Genomic DNA, 15,092 nt, shown 5'->3' on the forward strand with positions numbered 1-15,092 from the left:
GCATGCGTCATACAGTCTGCCTTTTACTCTGAGTGAGAGTCCCTTTGTCGCCAGCAGGGGTAAGAGCTCTCTAAACTTTGCCCAGGCTATTCTTATTCTAGCAGCTACACTTTCAGCGCACCCACCCCCACTACTAACTTGGTCGCCCAGATAGCGGAAGCTATCGACTACCTCTAGTTTTTCACCCTGGAATGAGATAGAAGTTGTTTCCTGTTTGTTTGCAGTCTTTATTGCACCTGAACATCTGCCACAAATAAAAACTAACTTGCTAGTTAACCTGCCTTTGATGTTGCTGCACCTCTTATGTGTCCATAGCTTGCACCGGGTACATCTTATAGAGTTACTACCTACTCCTTTTCTACATACTGAGCAGGGCCATCTACCTGAAGGGGTTTGTGTTTTATCTACCTTCCTACTTATTAGGATTTTGGTTTTAGCTAGGTTGACTCTAAGGCCCTTCAATTCTAGACCTTGCTTCCACACCTGAAACTTCTCCTCTAGTTCTGATAGTGACTCCGCAATTAGGGCAAGGTCATCAGCATAGAGGAGCTCCCAGGGGCAACCTGTCTTGAACTCCTCTGTGATTGCCTGGAGGACTATGGTAAATAATAGGGGGCTGAGGACGGAACCTTGGTGGACCCCTACCTCTACCCGGAATTCATTGCTGTACTCATTTCCAACCCTCACCTTACTGGCCGCATCTCTGTACATGGCTCGCACAGCTCTCACTAGCCATTCTTCTATCCCAAGTTTCCTCATTGACCACCAGATAAGGGATCGGGGGACCCTGTCAAAGGCTTTCTCCATGTCAACGAAAGCCAGGTACAGAGGTTTATCCTTGGCTAGGTATTTCTCTTGCAACTGTCTCACTAGAAATAAGGCATCAGTAGTGCTTTTACCTGGCACGAACCCAAACTGCATCTCATCTAAATTGATTCGCTCCCTAATTAGTTGGGCTATGACCCTCTCTGTAACTTTCATAACCTGATCTAACAGCTTGATGCCTCTGTAATTATTTGTATCTAAAGCGTCCCCTTTACCTTTGTAGCAGTTGACTATGATGCTGCTACACCAGTCATAGGGTATGACTCCTTCGTGTATCACCTGGTTCGTAATACGGGTGACTAGGCTATAGCCAACACTGCCAGATATTTTGAGCATCTCTGCAGTGATTCCTGATGGGCCGGGGGCTTTCCCGGTCTTCATACTCTTAATTGCTTTATATATGTATGTATATATATATATATATCTATGTATATATATATATATATATATATATATGTATATATGTATGTATATATATATGTATGTATATATATATATATATATATGTATGTATATATATATATATATCTATGTATATATATATATATATATATATATATATATATATATGTATATATGTATGTATATATATATGTATGTATGTATATATATATGTATGTATATATATATATATGTATGTATATATATATGTATATGTGTATGTATATATATGTATGTATGTGTATATATGTATATATATGTGTATTTATATATATATATATATATATATATATATATATATATATATATATATATATATATATATATATATATATATATATACATTCTCTGAGTGGTTGGCGTTAGGAAGGGCATCCAGCTGTAGAAACTCTGCCAAATTAGATTGGAGCCTGGTGTTGCCATCCGGTTTCACGAGTCCTCAGTCAAATCGTCCAACCCATGCTAGCAGGGAAAGCGGACGTTAAACGATGATGATGATGATGATGATGATATATATATATATATATATATATATATGTGTGTGTGTGTGTAGAGTGTTAGGTGTGATGTACAGAAGTAAATATTGAAAAAAAAGTCGTCGGAATTTTGAAATAACTTCGTTCATTTATTTTATACATATATTAGCGCTTTCGTTCGTCTTTCGAACTTGTCAAATATAACTGTGAAAATACAGAGATCTAGCTTATTTATATAAAAACACGTGTTTTGGGGGGGTTTTGTTTATAACAGAACATTGTTTTGTTTTTTGGGGGTGAGGCTTTGGAGACAATGGAAGATGTATAAGTAAATAGATAGATAGATAGGCAGATAGAGAGATAGATAGATAGACTGATAGTCAGACAGATAGAGAGATGGATGTGGTAAAAGAGAGAGAGAGAAGGGCCATTGTATTGAAATGGTCTTTTTAAGGAGTGTCAAAAAAAGGTTAAAAGTTTGTTTACTACTTACTGTATTGTTTTGAGACAGATTTTAGGGATGGTAGAAGAAGGAGGAAGAAAAGAAGAAAGGAAGAAGAAAGAAAAATAGAGAATAATGAATAGAAAATATAAAGAAAACAAAAAATGTCTTCCTGTTTTTTCTTTTGCTTTTAGTTCTTTCATTTTATATTCTTTGTCCTTTCTTTTTATAGACTTTGGGTCCCTTTTAGAATATATTCCTGTCATACATTCATTTATTTATTTATTTTTTGTAAGGTGTAGTTCTGCATGAGAGTATATTAGTATAATCTTTGTAAATTTGAAAAATCGAATTAGTAAAATCAATTTAGTAAAAATAACTATATATATCACATCAAACATATATACATATATATACATACAAAACGTATTCCTTGTTTTTCTTTTTTCTCTTTCAAACATTTAACTTTGGGGAAAATTTTTTCATGAAGAGTAGTTCCATTGCCTTTCGGTATTGTGGATCGTCCTGTGTACATTTATAAAAGGGAAAGATTTTGAACTTTCTGTCTCCGCATATTTCCAGATGTTTACTTAATGGAATCATTCTTAGTTCTTCTTGTCAGATATGTTGCCTGTGAATTCTTGCACGTTGACAAAGTGAGTTATTCGTTTCGCCAATGTAATTTTCTTTACAGTTTGGACAGGTGATGCAGTATATGAGATTTTGTGTTTTGCAGTTCATATCTGCATTTGTTTTAAAAATAGATCCGTTCTTGAATTTTATGTGGGAACCACTTTCTATGTATTTGTAGTTGTTGGTATTGTTACACGTTCCACATCTCCTATCACCACATTCTTTTACTATGAATTCTGGTTTGGTCTCTGATCTGAATTCTGCCCTTGTCAGGTGTTTTTTAAGGATTTTTGGTTGGCGTATGCTATTCCGTAAGGTGTTTTTTTCAATCAGAGTTTTCATCTTAGGGCTTTGAAGGAGTATAGGCAGGTTCGATTTTATGACGTGGAATATGTTAGTTATTCCAGGACTGTATGTGTTAATGAACGGAATCGTGTTTTCATTAACTTTTTCCTTTGGTGTCTGTAGTTGGGTGATATTCAGTTCCATCGCCTTTTTAATTCCTTCATTAATTAGGCCTAAGGAGTATTTTTGTTCGTTGAGCCTGGTTTCACGAGTTTTAAGGTCACTTACTATAGCACAGATGCGTCTGGCCATGCTGTATGGGATGTTTCTTTTGATGTGTGATGGGTGACAAGAATAGAAGTTTAAATATTGGTGTGTATCGGTTTTTTTGTAAAATATGTCTGTTGTGACTGTGCAGTTTTGTATTTTTATGTGGATATCCAGGAATGGTAGTTCATTGCAACTGGATTCTGTTGTGAATTTGATGGAAAGGGTGAAGTGCGTTTAGTATATTGTTAAATACATTTAGATCTTCAGTCGATTTTCCCCCAAAAATGAAACAATCATCCAGGAAGCGTTTCCATTTCTTAATGATATGTTGTTTGTATTCTTGGTCAAAGGTTTTTTCCACTTCCTCATAGAGCTTTTCTTCTAAGTATCCCATAACTAAGTTTGCATATGAGGGTGCAAATCGCGTACCCATAGCCGTGCCCTTTATCTGCTGATATGTTTTGTTGTTGAATTTAAAAGTATTTTCCTCTAGCACTAGACGTGTGGCCTTGGTGATGAAGTCAGTTTTGAAGCGATCATTTATCCGTTCTCTATGTTTTTCAACCCAGTGTTTGATTGCTTCTAGGCCTAAACTGTGAGGTATATTCGTATAGAGATTAGTAACATCAAAACTTGCTAGTATAGTACTTTCTGCAACAGCGGGGGGAATGTGTTGGATGAAATCTATGTCATCCCGTACATAGCTAGGTATTAATGGGCACAAAGGTTTTAAGACTATATCTAGAAAATGACTTAGCTGTTGTGTTGGAGCTTGAGGTCCAACAACTATTGGCCTTAGTTTGAGGTCAGCAGGTCTTAGTAATTTTATGTATTCATTCTTCTGCTTATTTATGGCATTTTGTATTTCGGAGCTTTTGTGGATTTTAGGTAATCTGTAAAAATTGCTCTCTTTGATAACAGAATTGCATATATACTCTTTTTCCTTGTCAGTGAAAGAATCTTGGAATTCATTTATTAGCCTTCTGATTTTATTTAGTATTGTTTTTTCTGAGTGCCTAGTTTCTTTCTTGTAGTAGGTTTCATTTGTTAACATTTCCAATATTTTGTCTTTATAATAGTCTTTGTCCATAACTATTGCCCCTCCCTTGTCGGCTTCTTTTAGGATGATTGTGTTGTCATTTTTTAGTGTTCGTAAGGCTTTCTTTTCGTTTTCACAGAGGTTTTGTTTACATCTCTGGGTATTTAGGGGAAATTTTGAGATTGTGTCTATATACGCATCCAAATATTTGTCCTTTCACTTGTAGGGAGTGAAGTGGGATTTCTTTCGGACTATTGATTCATCATTTAAGTCTTTCTCATTGGAAAATTCTAAAAGTCGGAGGTGACGGTTGAAGTGTTCAATATCAGATTTCAGTTCAATGAGGTTGGGCGTGGGTGTCGGGGTAAACTTTAGACCTTTTAATAGGAGGTTGATCTCATCGTTGTTGAGGTTCCGATTTGATAAATTTATATATATATATATATAAATGTATATATGTTATAGTTAATAGAGCAAACTGTAAACAGTTGTCATTATCAGTACTCAGAGTTTCGAATGTCGGAGTGAAGTGCTATTGTACATTCTCATCTGCTATTAAATGGCAACAGACACTTCGAGAAACCATTAAATATAATGGAAGGAACTCTAATAGACAGAAAAAGAGAAAAAGAAAAGATATACGAGAAAGTTATGAAGACATAAAACACCTGCATTCACAGCATCTGCATGCATACACACACAAAGACACACAACACGTATATGCACACACACACAACACACACACAACACACACACACACGTTTGCAACCTTATCTTCATATACCCATAGGTGCTTGCATACATACATGCAACATAACATATATATATATATATATATATATATATATATACACAGACATATATTCACACTCCCACATACATACATATGGAAGGGTGTATATATATATATGTGTGTGTGTGTGTGTGTGTGTGTGTATGCAGGTGCGTTAGTTTGTCTGTATGTATATATACATTACAGCACTTACCCAGCATACCTATCCATTTAGATCACCTGTGAACTAAACCTCCATGTTTTGCATAAATTGCCATGCAGATCACTCAATATAGGTATTGCTCACTATGGACAAATGTTTCCTGGGAATTTCACTCAAGGATATATCCATTCCATCTCAAAAGACTTTTCTCCTACTTGTACTTAGCAAGACAAATGATCTTATCTGAAGAATGAGATGGAAAGCTTTCTTTCCTGGTAACAGGCACAAATCGGATGAAAGCAGCAATAACAAATACAATCTTAGATCATACAAAAATCCTCCTCACAAGCTCCACTTCAATAAATTTGAAACCGATATCCTTAAAATGATTAAGAACTTAAAATTTTCTAAACAAAACTTCATTCAAAAATCCAAAACCATCAATAGCATTACATCATCATCCAAAATGCACGTCTTCTCTGATAGAACTGGAAATCTATACTCTCTTACTATCGAGGAATACATTGGATTTATTAAGAAGGACTTGTACTGCTTTCACAAGCCATTCAATTATCCATAGCTTCCTCAGAAACCTCCATATCACAGAGTGAGGTACTCTGTCAAAGGCTTTCTCTAAATCTACAAATGCCAAGTACAATGGCTTGTTCTTAGCTAAATACTTGTCTTGCAGTTGCCTGACTATGAAAATAGCTTCCATGGTGCTTCTCCCTGGGACAAAGCCAAACTGCATTTCAGGCTAATTTATGCTCTCCAAAACTAAAGCTAGCCAAAGCCTAGGGAATGGATTTAGTAGACAGAAACTGAAAGAAGCCTGTTGTGTCTGTGTGTGTGTATATAGTAGTAAGCATCTGTCTGTCTTGAGAGACCATAGATCTGTGCCCAAAACAATTGTGTCAGCTGCTGATGGTGGTGCAGCATTTGCTGTGGCTGCAGAGGCCCACATGGGAGTGGCAGTCACGCATACACTGACTGCATTTGAAGGAGCTCTCTGCTAGTGCTACTGCTTTCTCCTTCCATGGAGTGCGCTTTTCTTTGGTAGTGAGATTTTTATGGCTTCATGAAGCCCAATTTTTGGCCTCCTAATTCATTTGATTGTAATCCCATGGATCGCTATGTGTAGGACACAGTTGAGAAAGAGAACAATGTCTCTGCCTGCAGCATGAAAGCTGAGCTAGTGGCCAAGATGAAAGAGGTGTTTGAAGATCTTCCCAGGGACACTGTAAGGAACACACATGCTAAGTTCCAGGGCCTTCTTGGGGCTGTGGTGGGAGCTGAGAGTGGTTACTTTGAGTAAACTGTTATTTCCCAGCCATAATCTAGTTGAAATCTTTTGATTTTTTAAAAATATTTTTATTTTTGGATAGGGCATTGTTTTCTTTTCTTTTCATTCAAGCTGTTAAATTTAGCCCAAACACCCTGTATATTTGTGTGTGTGTATAGATAGACAGATAGATAGATACACACACACACACACACACACACACACACACACACACACACACACACACATACATGTATAATGAATTTGGCATCTGTTATATTTTTACAAAGTGTGTATGTTTTCTTGTCATTGATTTTGAGACCTATGGTGTAGGCTATTTTACTATTTGATGGAAATGGCTAGGTCGAGTTTGTCACTATAAACCAAATTCATTTGTCAGGATCACTTTGCAATGGGTTCCACAAGGTAAAAGAAGACATGGCCAACCAAGGAAATGTGGCAGAGAACAATAACAAAAGATCTTAAAAGCAGAGGGTTAACAATGGAACAAGCTGTCAATGACGCTTTCAGTATTAGGTGGAATGATCTTGTCACCTTAAGTTCCACAAGGTACAATGAGAACCGAATGAATGAATTGATATATGATGAATTTATGGTAGAGAAAATAATACAGTCTCTATAGAGACATATGAATTTACTGATATGAAGATAGACTGAGGTTAGTAAATTAGACTAATTGGAATTTTTGTATACACTCATGGAGGTTAGCTGGCATTAATAACTAGTACATGTGACTATGGTACCCACTTGGATTATATATCCCTACCAACCATAATTTGCTTAAAGGGGTATATTATCCTAGTGGTAATCATGTTTCCTCTTAAGTTGGTTTCAGATGCTGGCTAACTACAATGATCCTTATGTGGTACCCAAGCTAACAATAAGTCGTTAGGTTCTGGTAACATTTCTCACTGGGTAAATCCGAGTTTCCCGTTCAGGACTGTATATGTTCTGTAGAGTAATCCTAATGGCTAGTAATGATCTCTTAAACATAAGATATGAACGTAGCCCAATTTGTCTACACACTACTAAATACTCATTCTCTAAGTATAATTAAATATGTAATACATTCCACTTCCTAAGTATAATTAAATATGTAAAAAAGAATTTTCCTTTTCTAAGTATAATTAATTATAATTAAATATTAATAAGATCAGAGTTAGCTCCCTCTTCACCAAAACTTAGGGTTACTCCCCTTTACTAACACCACCGGTGCGAAGACTAACGCAACTTCAACTAGAATGTAAGACTAACTTTACCTAATGCTATTCTTATACCACCATATGCATTAATATATCCACTAATTGTTTCTCCTGCATCTCTCACACCATGAACTCTAACATACTCCTCAACATTCTGAAGAGATCTGCCAAACCATTTGGCACATCGAAACGTACGTAAATGACTCATTATATAATCTCCACATAATTAAATCAATGGCTAACTAGCCCAGTTGACTTACTTCTTCTTGTGTTTGTTTCTCTATTCTCCACATAACTATAATTATAAACTGCAGTTTAAACAATAAATTACCTGCCTCTGGATACCTTCTAATGAAGACGGTACCCACACAAGTAATTCCCAGGAGTGCCTCCAGATTTAAATATCCCCTGGTTGCTTGGATACTTCAGACTACCCCTGAAATATTGAAGCAATCCTATCATTTACCTCTATATATATATATATATATATATATAAATAATAATATTAGAGATAAAATCCAAAATTACAAGTAAAAACTCAGTTAAAATCAAAACTTGGTTCTTTTCCCTAAAACTATATATATATATATATATATATATATGTATATATATATATATAATCGGATAAAGTAGTAAGAAAGGCAAACAATTAGTCAAGGCAGCAGGACTATGGCATTTCATTTAATTCAATGTAAAAATAGTAAAATAATTTAAATGCTATAATCCTGCCTTGACTAATTGTTTGCCTTCCTCACTACTTTAACTGATACCTACTGGTTCAAAGGTAAGCCACCAACTGCCAGTTTTTTTTTGACAAGACTTTTACACAACCACAACTCCAGCTGCTGTTTTAACTGGAATTTTTGGTGGATTACCTATTGGAGCGCTCAGAACACATACCTAATAGTTAAGGTTACCTTGACCTAAATTCGTTATATTTCTTATATATATTTGTGTGTGTGTGTGTGTGTGTACATATTTGTTTGTACTTGTGTATGTATGAATTATATGTATGTATTTGTATATACATGTGTATGTATGCATATTTCTGTATGATCATCCATATAATTGCAAACAAGTACACATAATTTATTGACCACTGAAATTAATGTTACATAAAGCAAATTGTAAAACTACCTGCAGTCCTTTTGAAATTACTTGGTTAAATAAATATATGTTCAACTTTCAGACCTCTGGCTTTGTTTCATCATCATCATCATCATCATTTAAAGCTCATGTTCTATGCTGGCATGGGTTGGATGTTTTGACAGGAACCGATGTATCCAAGGACTGCATCAAGCTCCAGTGTCTGCTTTGGCATGCTGTTTACAGCTGGATATCCTTCCTTATGCCAATGACTTTACAGCATGGACTGGGTGTTTTTTTTCATGCCACCTGCACTACTGAGATCGCCATGTAGTTTGTAGGATTGCGAGCTGTGTGACAGGTGGGGGTCAGCTTCATGCTGGGGAATGAGGGAATTACTATGAATGGTGGTGGTGGGGGGGGGGGGGTATAAGAGCAGATTTGTACGGAGGGACTTGCATGGCTACTCACACCTACTATGAAAAGAAAAAGGGTGTGGAAAGAGATAATGATCAGTAGGGACTGAACAAGAGTTCGGGTTGTCACACAAAGCACATATTGAGTAGAAGTGGGTTTGCTTCATAAAATTATATGGGAAGATGAAGGGGCAAGCAGGCTGACGTAATGGGCAAGGTTAAGAGGAAGATGAGACAAGAGTTATGAGCTGGGTGTGACAGAGGGATGCAGAGGAGTTGAGGGCAGCAAGCAGCAAGAGTAGTAAAGATGATACAGTTGCTGAGGGGAGCAAGAAAATGAGAAGGGGAAGAGTTAGACATGCATGAGGGGAGAGAGTCACTGTTATAGGTGTAGAGAACCCAAAATATAGTACTTCCAGAACTCAGTTTTGTTGAGGAGGGCAAGTCATTTTGAGAACCTCATATCACCAGAGATCCCAGTCCTTTGTCATCTCATCTGTAAGGCTGAAGGTCTTGAGGTCAGCTTTCGCCACTTCATTTCATGTCCCTCAGTTGGGTCTACTTGGAATAGTTACTCCTGACTAGTGTGCATTCTCATCATTCAAGAATGTCTTATAGCTTTTCTATGTCTAAATGAAAATACACACGTTCACTTAGAGACCAACAAATTCACAAAATGCATAATTAAATGGAGAATTCTGCACCATACTTATAGATTGACCAACTAACTAATGTAGCTTCAGATAAAATACAGTCTTGTTCCACAGTAGGATTACATCCAGATTACAGCTCTGCAATCTCCAATCTAATAGATATTATGCACAAGTAGCACAATCCCTGCACATGCATATCACCACCTCAAGACAAGCATCCTGAATAAAACTAGACGAAATAAAATCTGCTTTTAGCTAACTGTGGGCTTATATAACAGTAAATAGTCATAAAGAGACCATCTACACCTTGAACTTCAAATGCAGACTTTTGGAGCTCACTATGGTTAGATCTTTTGCATTGCAGAACTTCAAGAACTTTTCATCAAAGTTTGAAACACACCAAATGATGTACATGTCATTAGGTGAATCATAAATCTGCTTTTAAATATGCAACTAAGAGAAGTACCACGTTTATATCAGGTTTGTAGATGACATTTACAAAAGAAACACATTTGTTTTAAAATCTCACAGTCCCTATTAGCATACTGCAACAAATATATTAATTGTAAACCTTCCACAACCTCTGCAACACAAGAATAAATTTTTGTTTCTACAAACATATCAGTGCACTTGAACTGGATTAAATTGTCAGATATAGGTACTTGCCTCCACTAGAAGTTAACCAGCTAACAATGTTTGTTAAGCCAACCACTAGCTGGCAGCATGTCATTCTAGTATTATTGTATCATCTGTGTGTACTAGATCTTGCCACTAGCTACTCCTCAGTATTGCCTGCAGGCATGATACTCTGTGATGTGACATGTATATAAACATTTATACATATGTGTGGTTATAGTGAACATTCCTGGATTTTTAAGCAGTATCCATTGCAGTTATGTGATTCTCAGTTCAATTATTCTGCACAAGCACTTAGCACATGTCTTCTTTCATAGTAGCTGGTCCATTTAAGCATTCTGAATGAAATTAGTTTGGCAGAAATTGTTCAGAAGCTTCTCACATTAAATGTATTTTTAAATCGAAGAGCCATGTTTGTCACACTATGTCTATTTGATGATTACATTGGGATTTCAAATGTGTGGAATTCTCAGCCTTTAATCTGTGATACAATATGATGAATAGATAGACTAAAAGAATTACACTCAACATTAAAGCAAATGCAATATTTGCCACGAGCATTTATGAGTGGATGTATATATTTTAATATCAAAATGATTGTATATCAAGCTGATGTGAATTCTTTCCATCAAGTTTTGAAACACACTGAGTGCATAGGTATACGCATAAGGAATCATTTAAGAGTCATTCCACAAATCTCAAATCCTCCTTTGAATTTGCAAGTAAGGGTAGCACTACAGGCCTCAAACTATGTATGACAACTAAAAGAGAGGCAACACTAATTTTAAAATTACAAGATCAATTTTTGCCTAACTTTTATTTTTAGTGCTTCTGTCTTCTTTTCTTATTTTATGTCTTCTCAAAGTTTACAATTAGTTATGAATATCAGATATTTGTTTTTTTAGGGAAGTAGTGACACTGAGTTTCTGTGAACCATTGCTACCACACATATGGAAATGCACTTTGTTTTAAAATGCTCCTATTCTCAACCATTGGTGGGTCTTTAACATCATTACATAAGGTCTAGAAGAGAGAATATGATGATGTAACCATTGAAGTACCACACTCCATATCAATTCCAAATAAGCAATTTGCACCTTTTTAGCCATCTCAAGTTCCCTTGCTCTAATTTCTTTCATTTGTTGTTTGCAGCATGACAATAAAATTGTTCATCGTGACATTAAAGGTGACAATGTCTTGGTGAATACCTACAGTGGTGTCTTGAAGATATCTGACTTTGGGACATCAAAACGGTTAGCAGGAATCAATCGCAATGCAAACACATTAGCTGGTAAGAGGCTGGTTTTCATTTTCTCTTGTTTTTGTGTGTATGTGTGTATCAGCCTGTTTGTGTGCATATGCATGTGTGCATGTTTATGTGGTTTCTAGGTGTTCAAGCATAAATTGGTTACTTATAGAGCTCACTCTCATAGTAGCATGAAGATGCATACTGCCATGAAATTGAGCTCTAAAAGTACCCAAATTGTGTTTGAGCTACAGTATAGCTTATATATCGAGACTCTTTAGATATATATAAGCTATGCTGCAGCAAACAAGGGACTAGTGCAACATGGGCAAATACTTTCTTGATTTATTTATCTACAAAGCTATTCTTTTATTTGTTTCAGTCATTTGACTGCAGCCATGCTGGAGCACCCTTTAGTCGAACAAATCGACCCTAGGACTTATTCTTTGTAAGCCTAGTATTTATTCTACTGGTCTCTTTTTCCAAACCACTAAGTTATGGGGGTGTAAACACACCAACATCGATTGTCAAGCAATGGTGGGGGGACAAACACAGACACACAAACATATACATATATTTATGTGTATATATATATATATATATATATATACACACACACACACACACACACACACACACACACACACACACACACACATGATGGGCTTCTTTCAGTTTCCATCTACCAAGTCCACTCACAAGGCTTTGGCTGACCCGAGGCTATAGTAGAAAACACTTGCCCAAGGTGCCATGCAGTGAGACTGAACCTGGAACCATGTAGTTGGTAAGCAAGCTACTTACCACACACCCACTCTTGCATCTATGTCCATTTTCTTTTTTATGGTGGTGTTTCTTTTTGCTTATATATTTATATATTTTGGTACAGAGCACTACTCATAAATCTTTGTATCAATGTTGGATTACAGCCATAAATCAATGATTTGCATTCCTGAATTTTGTAAATTTTCCTGAAATTATTTTATCAATATATTTGAGCTGGACCTAATTTCTCATTCCTGTTCTCTTTTCCCACTCTCTCTCCATTTACTCTGTCTCTTTCTTTTACACATGTTTACATATACATACAAATATAAGTACCTCAAACATTAGTGTATTGATATACTGCAAGCCAGAAATTTCGTTTTAAGTATCAACCAAAGAATTGTCTTATCATACAAGGATATTTTGTTATAGCTCTTTATTGAAGTTTAATGAATGGGTAATTTATCCTACTCGTATTCAAGAAGTTAAATATACCTTTATTAATGAAATGTGTGAGTTTTTATGCATCTGCTATATACTTTTATGTGTTAATACTTCTTGAATATGAGTAGGATAAATTACCCATTCATTAAACTTCAATAAAGAGCTATAACAAAATATCCTTGTATGATAAGACAATTCTTTGGTTGATACTTAAAACGAAATTTCTGGCTTGCAGTATATCAATACACTAATTTTTGAGGTACTTAAATATACCTTTATTAATGAAATGTGTGAGTTTTTATGCATCTGCTATATACTTTTATGTGTTAATACTTCTTCAAATGTATGTTTACAAATTAAGTTCTCACTCTTGTTTTTCTTTTCAGGCACAATGCAATATATGGCTCCAGAGGTGATTGACAAAGGTGTGCGAGGTTATGGTCCACCTGTAAGTTTAGTTGCATACTCTGTAGTTAAAAAATTATAATTTGTAAATTCTCATGAGATGGCCAAGTTTTCCTTCATATTCACATTGTACATGCACACATAAAAAGAGAAAGAGAAAGAAAAGCAATTTCAGTTCCATTTTTGTTCTCACCTGCCTTTGTAACATATACACATAATCACCATGTGGGTAAACCTCTCTAGTCAATGAGAAATTTTCTATGTGGTTGATATGCTAGAAATAGCAGATAAATCTCTGTCAACTCATAACTGCTGCTAAACAAAAGGAATGTTGAATTAGATAACATGAACCAGAGCACCTTATTCCAATAAGAAAAATATTGAATTGTCACAGCTGCAATGCTTTTGATTATATGTTAGCTCAATCAATGCTAAATTGGGTGCTGAACTGTCACATCTCCAGTTAGTCCTCTCAAACAAAGTTGCTGTTCCTGACTGTATTCTTTCCATTATTCCAAACAATACACTCCTAAACTAACTCCCATTCTCACCAAATTATTCAAGATTTTTGCTTCAAGGATCCACATCAATCTGTTCCTCTCTACAGAGGGAAAACTGTGATGTCATAGGAGAGAAATGTGTCTGCATGGATGATGGTACCCTTGCGTCTAGTGATTCTGCAAAGAAAGAGACTTGGAGATGCCATCATGAAAGACTGCTGAATGTGGAGAATGAATGCGAGGAGGAGAGTCTGCTAAAGGTTGACCCAATTGAGGGACCTGCTACCTGAATCGACAGTACGCTGGTAGATACAGCAATTAAGGATATGAAGACAGGAAAAGTGCCTGACCCATCTGGAATCACCGCTGAAATGCTTAAAATATCAGGCAGTGTAGGTTATGGTCTTGTCACCTGCATTGTAAATCAGTTAGTTCATGAAGGAGTCATACCCAATGACTGGTGTAGCAGCACCATAGTCAACTGCTACAAGGGTAATGGTGATGCTTTAGATAGAAATAGCTACAGGGGTATCAAATTATTGGATCAGGTGATGAAAGTTACAGAGAGGGTCATAGCCCAACTAATTAGGGAGAGAGTTAGCTTAAGTGAGATGCAGTTTGGTTTTCTGCCAGGCAGAAGCACCACTGATGCTATATTTCTGCAGGAGAAATACCTATCCAAAGATAAACCTCTGTACTTGGCTTTTGTTGACTTGGAGAAAGCCTTTGACAGGGTCTCTCGATCCCTTACCTGGTGGTCAAAACAGAAACTGGGGATAGACGAGTAGTTAGTAAGAACTGTACAAGCCTTGTGCAGGGATGCTGTCAGTAAGGTGAGGGTTGGCAACAAGTATAGTGAAGAATACCAAGTAGAAGTAGGGGTTCACCTGCTTCTTATTCATCATAGTCCTCCAGGTGATAACAGAGGAATTCAAGACAGGCTGCCCTTGAGAGCTCCTCTATGCTGATGACTTTGCTCTAATAGCCGAGTCACTGCCAGAACTAGAGATGAGGTCTAGGGTGTGGAAGCAAGGTCTAGATTCGAAGGACCTTGCAAAAACCAAAGTCTTAGTAAGTAGGAAGGCTGTCGAAT

At 36.3% G+C, this 15,092-nt stretch overlaps 1 protein-coding gene across 9 annotated transcripts in view; it reads left to right on the top strand.

The window, feature by feature from the left end:
- The window catches only part of LOC106882224 (mitogen-activated protein kinase kinase kinase 5), a 294,987-nt gene that overhangs the window by 77,810 nt on the left and 202,085 nt on the right, over positions 1-15,092 (top strand). For all 9 annotated transcript variants that reach the window (XM_089347114.1, XM_089347115.1, XM_052978403.2 and 6 more), the window contains 2 exons: positions 11,795-11,933; positions 13,481-13,542. In XM_089347114.1, coding sequence (XP_089203240.1) covers positions 11,795-11,933; positions 13,481-13,542 — 201 coding nt within the window. The remainder of the gene's footprint in view (positions 1-11,794; positions 11,934-13,480; positions 13,543-15,092) is intronic.

Source organism: Octopus bimaculoides, chromosome 2 (genome assembly GCF_046866305.1).
Source record: "Octopus bimaculoides isolate indiv1 chromosome 2, ASM4686630v1, whole genome shotgun sequence".
Lineage (NCBI taxonomy): Eukaryota > Metazoa > Mollusca > Cephalopoda > Octopoda > Octopodidae > Octopus > Octopus bimaculoides.